The sequence below is a fragment of the Globicephala melas genome, chromosome 17, assembly GCF_963455315.2.
Source record: "Globicephala melas chromosome 17, mGloMel1.2, whole genome shotgun sequence".
Taxonomy (NCBI): domain Eukaryota; kingdom Metazoa; phylum Chordata; class Mammalia; order Artiodactyla; family Delphinidae; genus Globicephala; species Globicephala melas.
The window spans coordinates 35,046,222-35,060,243 of record NC_083330.1 but is presented as its reverse complement, the minus strand read 5'-3'; the positions used below and the strand labels follow the sequence as shown (position 1 = coordinate 35,060,243).

The following is a 14,022-nucleotide window of genomic DNA, read 5'->3' as shown; positions in this document are numbered from 1 at the left end:
AATGGTTTTCACCTGATGTTAGTACTGAGTGCTCCCAAATGTTTTTAATATTTTAAAAAACACAAAGCATTTCTAAGAAATATTTGAACATGGTGAAAGAATGTCCTAAAATTCCTTTTCGTTTTTTCTTTGAAATGAGCACACATACACATATTTATTTACTTCGGGGAGTAAATATCTACTTTGAGGACTCCTTTAGCAGTCTGGTATAGCCTATGAACCCCTTCCTAGAATACTTTCTTAACATAAGTAACAGAAAATACATAGAATTATAAAGAAATGAAGTATTCATGCTCTCCCTGGCCAGGCTTAAGCCACGCCACACTAGGGACAGACGTTCCTGCCCCTTGCCTCCCCCACCCCAGCCCCGTCGAGGGGTGTGTGGAAGGGAGGGGTGCGGCCTCCAGCCCTGACCCTCAGTCTCCCGCCCCCTGCCTCAAGGCCTCGGGGGAGCCGTGGTCCTCTGACGCAGCAGACACTCTCTCGCTTTGCCTCCTTGGCGTGTGCCTCGCCATTGGTTCTCCCTGAGGTGGGGGGGGGGTTCCCGCCCGGGGGCAGGGGGTCCCGCCCCGCGCTGCGCGCCCCTGTCGGTGCCTGAGCGTGCCTCTCCGGGCCCTCTGTGGTGACCCTGGAGCGCTCCAGGTCGTCTCTCAGGTGCCTGAGGCCGAGCGGTGGTGTCATTTCCCTTTCCCAGCGCGCTCCTCTGGTCCCTGCCACGGTGGTGTGTCCCGTGAGCAGCTCTCTTGGGGGGTTCGAGACGGTAAGAGAGGCGTGCCTGTCCCCCACCCCTCGGTGGAGCTAGGTGCCACCTCGTCGTGGTCGTCCTCTTGCGGTGTGCCCTGGGGAGACTGACTGGCCGGGCGAACGCCACGTGTGCCCCTTTGTGGGGGTCGCAGGCGGGCCGTGGGGGTGATCGTGGTGGGCCAGGGCCTGCGAGAGGGGAGGCTGTCACGCTTCTCGGGCGTGCTCCCCCCTTCAAGAGCCCGCTGGACGAGACTGAGAGCAGCACAGGTCATGCCCCGGCCCTGACCGTGAACGCTCCTGTGGGCCGTGTGCCTACCCATACTGCAGCAGGCCCCACTCCTCCGCCCAGTCAAGGACTGGCGTCTCATGGAGCGCCTCCGTGGGCTCGAAGGGAAGACGATGGGTGGGGGACGACGCGCCGTCGGTGAGAAAGCCTTCTCTAGCTATCTGAGAGGGAGCCTTGGGATACCGGAACCCCCAGCTGCTGCCCCTCCCAAGCCCAGTGGCCACTGTGGCGAGTGCCAGAGCACGTGGGAAGAACCCCTCGCCTTTCCCGGATGGGTGCGCCTGCCTGCGGTGGGTCCCAGCGCCTGCTCTTTGAAAAAGAAAAAAAGAAAAAACATAGAAAGAAAAAAAATTAAAAACAAAAGAAAAACAAAAAAAAGAAATGAAGTATATTAGAATATATTCATGCAAGTCCACAGACCTAAAAGTTGTGCGGATTTAAGTTAAGAGCCTAGTCTTACGTATTCTCTTTTAAAGGTTTTATTCAAGAATGAGTTCAAGGCATTTCAACAAAACATGTTAGAAAGTGTCTTGGCAGGGGATACAAATTCAGACACTCATAGGGATAGGCAGATAATAGGGATACTAGGAGGAAGAGTGGCAGCAGATGTGTGAATGGTGGAAACTGTAGCAAAATACAAAGCACATGCCCTGTCCACAGGGGGAGCGAGCAGGTTTTTACCACATGGGAACATGGGCCTCTTATGGCCATGTATTTCCCTTTTTCAAGAGAAGCCAGGCACCTAGATTTTCATATGAACTATACAGATGGGTTAATGTTGGAGAAAAACACTGGGATGAAGGAAACACAGACCAATCTTTTACCAGATTTGTCTGGTGAGCTATAAGTTTATAAATTCAGGGAAGTAAGGGAAATTGGAAGAAATTAATTACTCACATTTTTATGTGAATTTTACTATCGATATCTTTATTACATTTATTTTGAAGACATAAGAATTAATTTAAATTTAATTCCTTTCCTAGAGTGGCAGCATATTACCATAGAACAATCAGAGGCTTCAGGAGCTAAATTGTTTATTTAATGATATGGAGAAACATTTACTGAAAACCTATGTTACTGAAAACCTATGTCGATGCACCAGGTACAAGTCGGCAAAAATATAAAGATTAAGACATTCTTTCCAAAGCTTACCCACCAGTGCATAAAGAGTTGTACCAAAAGATTACAATGCAATCTGATAAGGCCTATCATAGAGATATGTAAAAAGTACAAAGGGAGTCGGAGGTAAGAAAACATACATCTTTCCCAGGAGATTGGGAGGGATTCTCAGAGGAAAGATCTCTTTGAGTAGAACTTTGCATTAAGAGGCCCAGATTATTAATGATCTAATAGATTATTCTGAAGAATCGGGCTTTTATCCTAGAGGAAACAGAGGGTCACTGAAGAATTATGAACAGGGAATTGATGTTTAGATTTTTATGATCATTCCAGCTACAGTATGGAATGGCCTGCAGGAGGAGATAGAGTAGAGAATGAAGACCCACAAGATGATGATTTCAGTAGGTCAGTGAACTAGGGCAGTAGCCGGGAACATGAAGTAAGACTACTAGTTTGGAAAGATATTTAGGGAATAGAAACAACAGAACCTGGTGGTTGATTGTACACTAGATGGTAGAATGGCAAAAGAGAGAGAAGAGTTGAGAATAACTTGAGACTCTGTGAGAGGTAGTCTGGTACAAAGGTGAGAACATAGTCCCTGGAGCCAGACCACTTGGGTTAAAATTCTATCTCTTTTAACTCATTTACTGTGTGACTTTAAGCAAGTTATTTATTCTCTATAAGCCTCAGTTTTGTATATATGTCGTGTTCTTTTGTGTCTAAAAATTACTGTTATTATTATTTATTATTATAATTCTGGTTAGGATGGTGGCATCGTTCAGTTTGTTTCTTTTAGAAGACTAGAGTTGCCTTTGAAGTGCTTTTAGGAGATTCTAGGTTTGTATAGTTGAAGACGTGGATCTTGGGTTGAGAAGAAAGTTTCAATAGTACAGTTAAGGTGTTTACAGCCTCTGATGTAGATGAAATAGCCTAAGGCATTCATTTTCAGAGAAGAAGGCCCAGTGTTTGAGTCTCCAGGACACTAGTGTTTAATGGGTCGGTAGAGTAGGAAGCAAAATCTGCAAAGGCTCATAATAAGAGAAGGCCAGAGAGGTAGCAGAATATAAACAGGAGAGCAGTGTCTAAAACCCAAGAGAAGAAATGGTTTTAAAAAGGCTACAGTCAACACAGAAAATACTACAGAGGAATCAATTGTGATGATGACTGACAAGTATCTATATTTAACAACTAGGAAATCTTTAATAAAGTAAGTTAAAATGGCTCCTTGGTATTTGACATATAGAAAAGACTCAAATGTTAGTTTCCTTTAACCTTAATTTTAAATGCATTTCTAGAGAAAGAAGAATTAAAAACAACTACTGGATTGAATTATATAATTTTTTGTATTTGTAGGTTAAAAATCATTGAATTCAACAATTTCATGTAATTCAACTATGTTGAATAACTGAAAAGCTGCTTCAAAGACTGGTAGAGTAAAATCAGATCTTTGTTTCTATTGTTTGCATTATGATGCAAGAGCAAAAATTACCCCTTCTTTCTTCTAATTTTTCCTAAAGAAATGGAGTTGATAATGATTGCCAATACTGTATTCACATGAATAGCAGGTAATGATATCTAAGTGCCTTCCTTACTCCATGTTCTACTATAGTTATTTCCCTTGTCACTCTGCCTTTGAGTCTGAAAACTACAGGGGTGAAACCTAAATGCAAAGACAATTTAAAGGAAAGGATGTTTGCACCTTTCCAAAGAAATGCCTTCTATTACTAATAACATTGGTATTATGAAAAAGTCTAGTTATTTTGGCAATGTAGAGTATAAAGCATAAAATGTTGAGTGTTAGCTTTGGAATCAAGTCCTGACTCTATCACTTATCAGGCATGAATTCCAGGGAAAATTATTTACTTGTCTAAGCTTCCACTTTCTCATGTGGAAAATGGAGGACTGCTATCATTTGGGATTTTGTTGTGATAGGGTAAGATAATGTATATAAGGGATAACTTATGATATTTACCCATAGTGAGTAAGCATGAGAAAGTTTGAGAGAATTGTTTTTAAAGTACTTTTAGAAGGATTAGTCTGTCCATACACCAACAAAGACCTTTAAGTTCTTTCTAGCAGTGTAGCTTCCTTGCCCAATCACTGGGAGCCTTCCAAGAGAACCAAGAGCCAGATCCATAACTTCCAAGACACAAGGGCTGAGTAAGCTTTGTGCTTCTCATCAGTCGGGGGCTGGTAACATATTTCTTCATAACCGGTGAAATGCATGACTCATAAAACAAAACCCCTCAATATTTATATCCAAGGAAAAGCCATACAATTAACTACCAAAGACACATAAATGATAATGCTAATGATGTATCACAGGTATCTTTATCATATCCCCAAATTTTCTTATTAACCTGATATTTAACAAAGATGAAAAATATTTAGTTTTAGAAATATATTCTTCTTTCACTTTACAATAAATTAAAGCAAAATAAATTTATAAAATATACTGAAACTATCTGGTGAAAAAGTCCTTGTAAGCTCATCGTCTTAGTTTCAAAGTCCATGGTAGTGTTTCATTTCGAATTAAAAATTCAATAAATACAATCCTAAAAAATGCCTTAACCTGCTATTTACTTTGCATTTTTATGAAAGACTACTATGCTTTGCTTTTGGCAAAATGGTCATTAAAAATATCATAGAAGACTATTCAGGGAAATGGAATCCCAGAAAGTATGATAGTATTATGGATCTTAAAGTAAAGCCACCAGTGCAGATGTTCCTGATCATACTAAAAACAGAAACACATAAACCAGTTTGTTCCAGCTACAGAATAATTCAGTTAGAAAAGTGCTTATAATTTAATGGTATGAATAATAGTTCAAGCCAGGGAGGTAGTAAAACTGCAAAAAAATATAAATCTACAGAATCTGTGCCAAGGAATATTTTACAAATTCTCAAGGTTGAAAAAATCAGTTCCTTTTCTTGCTACAGGTAGAAAATTATTACCTGAATTAATTTTAAAAAATACAATGAATATACCTTTCAGGAAAATACACACACAAAAAACACATACATGATCATACACTGTATGCACACTAGTTACCTAAGAGCTTTCACCAAGAGAAACATCTATCTAAATCCAGAATATCATTCATAATCTGCTTTGGGAAAGTTAAAATCAGACTTCTCAACAGTTTAAATTTCGTATTGAGAAACAAACAGTATGTAATGTGATACAGAATTAAATCGGCATGTGAAAACGTAAGCTCTAAGGACACACAGGATTTTCTTTGCAAATAATGATCTTGGCAAAGAGCCTCCTTTATGTACGGAAAGGTCTGCTCCTTGCTTATAGCAACTCTCAAGACTACAAAGGTAATTGTATGCTGCTAATTAGGTTTACAAATGACTTGTTCAAGCCAGGAGATATTTTATAGCTTGATTCAGCTTAAGTAGAAAGCTGTATCAGCAAGGTCAAACTATAAAAACTCATTCTCCCACAATTACTGAAATTATTGATCTCTACTCATATAGTATGAATTTTAACATTGCAAATATATAATGCCATTAAAAATTTGGTTTGATGCTTATTAGGTATCAAAAAATAGCAAAAAAAAAAAAAGACAACTAGGAAAACATTTGTATACAGATATTCAATGTGTTTATTCCCCCAAAGTTAATTAAAATACATTTCATTAGTAGATCTTAGGTCACAATACTCTTCCAAGAAAGCAAAGTGGTATCTATTCTGCATAAAACAGGAAAATCAAATGCAGTACATTACCTTGTGTCACCTGTTGAACTGCCAGCATTATCCCAGACACAGTGTCTGGAAGCAAGTTTTCTTTCAGATTATAATGTGTTGCCCATTCCAAAATAGGTAGCCGCCTTCTACACCACTGTTTAAAGTCTTCACAATGGGGCATATGCATCTTGCTCCAGAGCACACTTTTCTTTTTTCTCTTTGCCCCTGTCATTTTCAGATTACCTCTTGTAGAAGTAAACTTCTTTAAACAAGAAAAAAAATCGTTGCAGAACACCTCCTTTCAATGCCAGGCTCCAACTCGTCTGTGGTTTACAATGTCAAAGCAATCCAGAAAATAAATCAATAAAAGAAAGAGGGAGAGAGACAGAACTTAAATATATGCAGCCAGGCTGTATGTGTTATTATGGTACAGCTAATTATGCTAGATGAAAGATACAGACTAAAACCTTGAATTCTTATTTGAATGAGATGGAGAAATGGTCCCTATTAGTATAATATTTTTCTCATCTTGGAAAAGTAATGGATTCAGTGTTAAGTTGGTGTAGAGTTCTCTTGCCAGTAATTCCCCTTATATTCACTGTAGTCTTATGCTTTGGCTTAAATCCCAGCAGCTAATGAGGTAGTTCTGGGCATGTGTTGGAAGTGGGCAGGGTTATGCTAATGAACCTAGGAGCATTTAGCTATTCCCGTCTCTCCCTACAAGCTATGCAAAACCATAAAATTGCCAGAGAGGTTTGCCATGCAAAATGTGTTCAGAGAATCTAGATTTACTTCTTTGGGGAGTGTATATTTTCAATATATCAAACAACTACCAGTTCTAAAACATTCAGAAACGTAAGAGGCATTGCTAAATGTCTTTATTTTTTTTTTGCCTGGGAGACGAGATTTTCATTCATACAGAAACATTCAGACAGCCACTGCCCAGTCTGGGAACAGAATAGCCAGTTCTCATAAACAAACTGAAATTTCATTTCATGGGCTAAGAAAATATGCATACAATGAACAATTATTTGTGGCAACAGTTATTTCCTGTCTCTGAATTTTTCATTCAGTTTTCTCTATTTTTCCAATTATATAATTCTCACACTTGTGCTCTTGTAACTGAAATTTCTGAAGAATGACATATGGTTCATACTACTGTTTGAAATGTCCCCAATATTTTTTATGATTCTGGCCTCTTTTCACATGACTTTTGGGGGGTTTCTCTATTTTAAAAAGGATGTTACATTTTATAATGGAACAGTCAGGCTGTCAAAGACCTTTATTTTATGATTGTAAGGCCCAGCCCCCAGAATAAAAAGCCTGCATTTATGAGCTGTGCCATTCGAATTAAACCAAAAAGCCAATATATTAACTAAAATTGTGAAGTTAAGGAAAAGAATACCATGTATAGAGTTTGCTGGAGCCCTTTTAATGCCTATTTGTCCAGAGAGTAGAGATCCATTTTCTGGAAGTCTTTAGAATAACGAAGTACTTGGACACCTTGGCTACCTCCAAGATTCCCTGCTGTACTTTTTTCCCATTGTTTTTAAATTAAGGTGAATATCTACTCTTTCAGTCTTCCCAAAATGACATCACTGGCTTTCTATCTGTGCAAAAATACCTCTCTTTTTATAAATCCATTGAATCCTAAATATGTAGTGATATATGTACACTTTATTCATGTGTACAGAATAGAATTTGCTTTGTGTTTTTCCAATTGTTTACATATGTTACATTTATGAACCTTTCATTAATTTAGATTTGGAGTCCCATCAGAGACTCAGTTGTAGTATTTTAGCCCTATTCTTCTGGTGTCAGAGGTAGACTCATCAGATAAGGAAATCCACCTTTAATAGAGACGCTATGTTGCTTTTTCTTCACAAATAGAAATCTAACTTTGTTTTATATACTCTACTCATTACATAAACAAAGAAATACAGAAGCTGTATATAAACTGAGTATTATTATGTTTATAGTCAAAATAAAGAGTAAAGTTTTTTTTCTAAACATATCTAGGTGAAAAATTCAAATCCATGTTAACAAAATGAGAAGAATAATTGAAAGCTTAAATACTGAAATCACCAATCAACCGCTATGATTTGTGTAATTTCAATCATGTAAAAAAAAATCTGTGTTCAATGTTAGTAACAAAGAATTCACATGAATAGAATTTTTAGAATTGAAAATGAATCTATATAGAAATATCTAATCATATTAGTGCCAGCAATTGCTCTAAAACATCCTAAGACCAGGAGGGAAAAGAAATTAGTTTGATAAAATAGTTCTGTAGTCTCTCAATAAAAGAGATAAAACTCCTAAAAGTTACAGTAAATCTTTCCTAAAAATATTTTGTTAAATATAAATCTGGAATTACAACTCCAGGTTTTCTTCCAACTCCATGTGCTTAGACATTATTTAAAACATGCCAAAATCTCACTCCAAAGCATGGTATCAAGAGTAGGATTGATTGATTATAACCAGCAATACCAAAAATCCTTTGTGAAAAAATTTATTCACACCCATGATACTCTTAGAGCACTTTACCTAGCCCATAAAATTCAAGAGTAAACGTATTTATTCAAAAGTTTCAATGGCTAAAATTAGCTTAAAGTTCAGTACTACATGTCATCTATATAAGATATCTCTTCTCAAATGTCCAGGTAACACCTATGCAAATAAAAAGTTGAACGTATCTTCCACCTCCCATGTAGAACAACAGAAAAATTCTTTTTCCTAAAATATTTTGATCACATCCCTGACATGTTAGAACGTCCAGTGATTTCCAATACTACACTTAAACTCACTAGCACAAGCATGTGACCCTTTCTCCACATCTCTATCCCTCCTCTAACTACGTATCAACTCTATTTAAATCAGCAACTATTTATTGATGAATCACATTTTGCTAGACTGTGGGAAATGCGATAGAAGGATGGGGGAGGGGAAGATATTGTCTATTTTCTAGGGGTTATTTAATGAAGGAAATAGAAAAAGGCAGAATAGGATAAACTAACAATCAAGTCACACAATGAGTGTTATGGGCGCTCAAAGGATGGAGAGTTGTAGTCCCAGTGAGAATAAAGGCTTCCCACCTTGCCTAGACCCTGTGTTCTAGCAGGTTAGTATACTTGCTGTCTGCTGCACACTGACTCTTCAGTTTATCTCTATACTAATTTCCCTAGTTCCATGTTTTTTTCCTTGTCTAAACATTTACTCAATACTTACCTCTTCCATGAAAATTTCCCTGGCTTCCCCACAGTTCTGTTCTTGCTGAACACCCAAGATCCAGGTAACCAGGCTATTCATGGGTATACAGCTATAGTCATTTTCACTGTCTATTGATATTCTTCCTCGAAATTTATTGCATGTGATTTTAACCAGTCTGGCTCATGAAACTGTAAATTCCGTGTGAGTAGGGATTATTCACATAACTTGCTTTGCCTCTTTCCTCAGGATCAAATGGAAGGTTCTGCAGACATAGGATCTACTCAGTAAGTATTAACATATGAATGTCCCTACTCTTGAAATTACCAAAGAATCATTTAATCTATCTCAGCCTAGTTTCCAGACTGTGCTGTTAAAGAATCAGGAAAATAGATAGAGATAGAAAGAGAGTTAGAGATAGTAGTGGGAAAAATAAGGAAAGATTCTTTTTTTACTTGCTCAAACTCTCCCTATTCTTTCATAATATAAGGAAAATCCTATCTTTTGCAACATGATTCCTTTCTCTTATATTATAGAATATGAAGAATGTGGAGAGGAAAAACTAGAATAAATGCAGAAGAAAGAGATGAGACAAAAGAGAGAAAACCTCATGGACAGGAGTTTCAGAGAGAGTTTTAGAGGGTTAGTGTGTGACAGGAAAATTGCTCTGGAGAAATTATGAAAAAAGAGAGAACTGAGCCAGGCACAAATGAAGAAAAATGTTAAAGAAAAACATTTTAAGAAAAGTTGTGCACTAGAAACTGGATCACATTTAATAGTTTTTGAGAAACACTAGTAAAGACTGAAATTCTTCTCACGTTACTTTTTATTGTGATATTATGCTTCTTTGAATGTGGTCTATGTGGAGACCAGAACACCTAAAGCAGTGATTTATATTCACATTACACTTGGAAAGGTAGACTTATAAATATTAGAGGGCATTAACTCCAAACTCAAGCCTACTTATGGAAGTTGATCTACAGCATTCCTAATAAGAGGACGTTGCAAAGGTTTCCCATCTGAGTAGGTAAGTAGTAGCTGAAACTGAATCCATGTTCTACTAAGTCATGTAACTGACATGGCGATACATCAACACAGAGGGAGCAACTTTAATTAACTCATCCAGTAGATATGGTACCTTTTTCACAATTTGCTTAAAATGTCATATAGGCTGGCCTAGCCCTGAATCCAACCTATGTTTTAATTCTTCTAATGACTGTAATTGACAAGCTTAGAAAAATAGCTTTTTCCAATTTTCAGACATTCTAATTGTTAGAACATTTTTTTCTATTAATAATTAGCCAAGATCTGCTATTTAAAATACCCACTGTTGACCAGAGGACAGACAGCAGAAGCAAGAAGAACTACAGTCCCAAAGCCTGTGGAACGAAAACCACCATCACAGAAAGATAGGAAAAATGAAAAGGCAGAGGACTATGTCACAGATGAAGGAACAAGATAAAACCCCAGAAAAACAATTAAATGAAGTGGAGATAGGCAAACTTCCAGAAAAAGAATTTAGAATCATGATAGTGAAGATGATCCAGGACCTCAGAAAAAGAATGGATGCAAGCATTGAGAAGATGCAAGAAATGTTTAACAAAGACTTAGAGGAATTAAAGAACAAACAGAGATGAACAATACAATAACTGACATGAAAACTACATTAGAAGGAATCAATAGCAGAATAACTGAGGCAAAAGAACAGATAAGTGACCTGGAAGACAGAATGGTGGAAATAACTGCTACAGAACAGAATAAAGAAAAAATAATGAAAAGAAATGAAGACAGCCTAAGAGACATCTGGGACAACATTAAATGCACCAACATTCACATTATAGGGGTCCCAGAAGGAGGAGAGAGAGAAAGGACCCGAGAAAATATTTGAAGAGAATTATAGTTGAAAACTTCCCTAACATGGGAAACGAAATAGCCACCCAAGTCCAGGAAGTGCAGAGTGTCCCAGGCAGCATAAACCCAAGGAGAAATGCACCAAGATACATAGTAATCAAATTGACAAAAACTAAAGTCAAGGGAAAAATGAAAAAATACATACAAGGGAACTCCCAAAAGGTAATCAGCTGATTTCTCAGCAGAAACTCTGCAAGCCAGAAGGGAGTGGCATGATGTATTTAAAGTGAAGAAAAGGAAGAACCTACAACCAAGATTACTCCACCCAGCAAGGATCTCATTCAGATTCTACAGAGATATCAAAAGCTTTACAGACAAGCAAAAGCTAAAAGAATTCAGCACCACCAAACCAGCTCTACAACAAATGCCAAAAGAACTTCTCTAAGTGAGAAACACAAGAGGAGAGAAGGACCTACAAAAACAAACCCAAAACAATTAAGAAAATGGTAATAGGAACATACATATCAATAATTACCTAAAGTGTGAATGCATTAAATGCTCCAAACAAAAGACACAGACTGGCCGAATGGATACAAAAACAAGACCCATATATATGCTGTCTACAAGAGACCCATTTCAGACCTACAGACACATACAGACTGAAAGTGAGGGGATGGAAAAATATATTCCATGCAAACAAATCAAAAGAAAGCTGGAGTAGCAATACTCATATCAGGTAAAATAGACTTTAAAATAAAGAATGTTACAAGAGACAAGGAAGGACACTATATAATGATTGAGGAATTAATCCAAGAACATATAACAGTTATAAATATTTCTGCATCCAACATAGGAGCACCTCAATACATAAGCCAAGTGCTAACAGCCATAAAAGGGGAACTCGACAGTAACACAATAATACCAGGGAATTTTAACACCTCACTTATGCCAATGGACAGATCATCCAGACAGCAAATTAATAAGGAAACACAAGCTTTAAATGACACAATAGACCACATAGATGTAATCAATATTAATAGGACATTCCATCCAAAAACAGCAGATTACTCTTTCTTCTCAAGTGTACATTGAACATTCTCCAGGATAGATCACCTCTTGGGTCACAAATCAAGCCTCAGTAAATTTAAGAAAAGTGAAATCAAATCAAGCATCTTTTCTGACCACAACACTATAAGATTAGAAATAAATTACAGGAAAAAAATGTCAAAAAAACACAAAAAACACATGGAGGCTAAACAATATGCTACTAAAGAGCAAAGAGATCACTGAAGAAATCAAAGAGTAAGTCAAAAAATACCTAGAGACAAATGTCAATGAAAACACAACCATCCAAAACCTATGGGATGCAGTAAAAGCAGTTTTAACAGGGAAGTTTACAGCAATACAATCCTACCTCAAGAAACAAGAAAAATCTCAAATAAACAATCTAACATTACACCTAAAGGAACTAGAGAAAGAAGAACTAACAGGACCCAAAATTAGTAGAAGGAAAGAAATCATAAAGATCAGAGCAGAAATAAATTAAATAGAAAAAAAGAAAACAATAGCAAAGATCAATAAAACTAAAACCTGGCTCTTTGAGAAGATAAACAAAATTGATACACTTTTAGCCAGACTCATCAAGAAAGAGGGAGTGGACTCAAATCAATAAAATTAGAAATGAAAAAAGAGAAGTTACAACGGACACCACAGAAATACAAAGCATCATAAGAGACAATTACAAGCAACTAATGCCAATAAAATGGACAACCTGGAAGAAATGGACAAATTCTTAGAAAGGTATAACCTTCCAGGACTGAACCAGGAAGAAATAAAATATATGTACAGAACAATCACAAGTAATGAAATTGAAACTGTGATTAAAAATCTTCCAACAGGGCTTCCCTGGTGGCGCAGTGGTTGAGAGTCCGCGTGCCGATGCAGGAGACACAGGTTCGTTCCTCGGTCCAGGAAGATCCCCCATGCCGTGGAGCAGCTGGGCCCGTGAGCCATGGCCTCTGAGCCTGCGCATCCGGAGCCTGTGCTCTGCAACGGGAGAGGCCACAACAGTGAGAGGCCCGTGTACCGCAAAAAAAAAAAAAAAAAAAAAACTTCCAACAAACAAAATTCCAGGACCAGGTGGATTCACAGATGAATTCTATCAAACATTTAGAGAAGACCTAATACCTATCCTTCTCAAACTCTTCCAAAATATAGCAGAGGGAGGAAAACTCCCAAACTCATTCTATGAGGCCACCATTATCCTGATACCAAAACCAGACAAAGATAACAAAAAAAGAAATCTACAGGGCAATATCACTGATGAACATAGATACAAAAATCCTCAACAAAATTCTAGCAAACAGAATCCAACAACACATTAAAAGGATCATACACCATGATCAAATGGGGTTTATCCCAGGAAAGCAAGGATTCTTCAATATACGCAGGTCAATCAATGTGATACATGATATTAACAAATTGAAGGATAAAAATCATATGATAATCTCATGCAGAAAAAGCTTTTGATGCAGAAAAAGCTTTTGATGCAGAAAAGGCTTTGGACAAAATTCAACACTCATTTATGATAAACATTCTCTAGAAAGTAGGCATAGAGGGAACTTACCTCAACATAATAAAGGCCATTTATGGAAAACCCACAGCAAACATCATTCTCAGTGGTGAAAAACTGAAACCATTTCCTCTAAGATCAGGAACAAGATGCAGATGACATGATACTATAGATAGAAAATCCTAAGGATGCCATCAGAAAACTACTAGAGCTAATCAGTGAATTTGGTAAAGTTGCAAGATACAAAATTAATGCACAGAAATCTCTTGCATTCCTATACACTAACAACAAAAGAACAGAAAGAGAAATTAAGGAAACAATTGCATTTACCACTGCAACAAAAAGAATAAAATACCTAGGAATAAACCTACCTAAGGAGATAAAAACCTGTACTCAGAAAATTATAAGACACTGATGAAAGAAATCAAAGATGACACAAATATGGGGAGATATACCATGTTCTTGGATTGGAAGAATCAATATTGTGAAAATGACTATAGTACCTAAAGCAATCTACAGATTCAATACAATCCCTATCAAATTACCAAT

At 37.3% G+C, this 14,022-nt stretch overlaps 1 protein-coding gene across 2 annotated transcripts in view; it reads right to left on the bottom strand.

Moving 5' to 3' along the window:
• Window positions 1–14,022, bottom strand: part of SLC26A7 (solute carrier family 26 member 7) — a 308,475-nt gene that overhangs the window by 176,192 nt on the left and 118,261 nt on the right. Inside the window, exon 2 of one of the 2 annotated variants that reach the window (XM_060287458.1) lies at window positions 5,883–6,166. In XM_060287458.1, the coding sequence (XP_060143441.1) occupies window positions 5,883–6,075 (193 nt within the window). In that variant the 5' untranslated portion in view covers window positions 6,076–6,166. Of the gene's footprint in view, window positions 1–5,882; window positions 6,337–14,022 lie in introns of those variants that run through there. The other variant, XM_030862868.2, reaches the window with a different exon arrangement.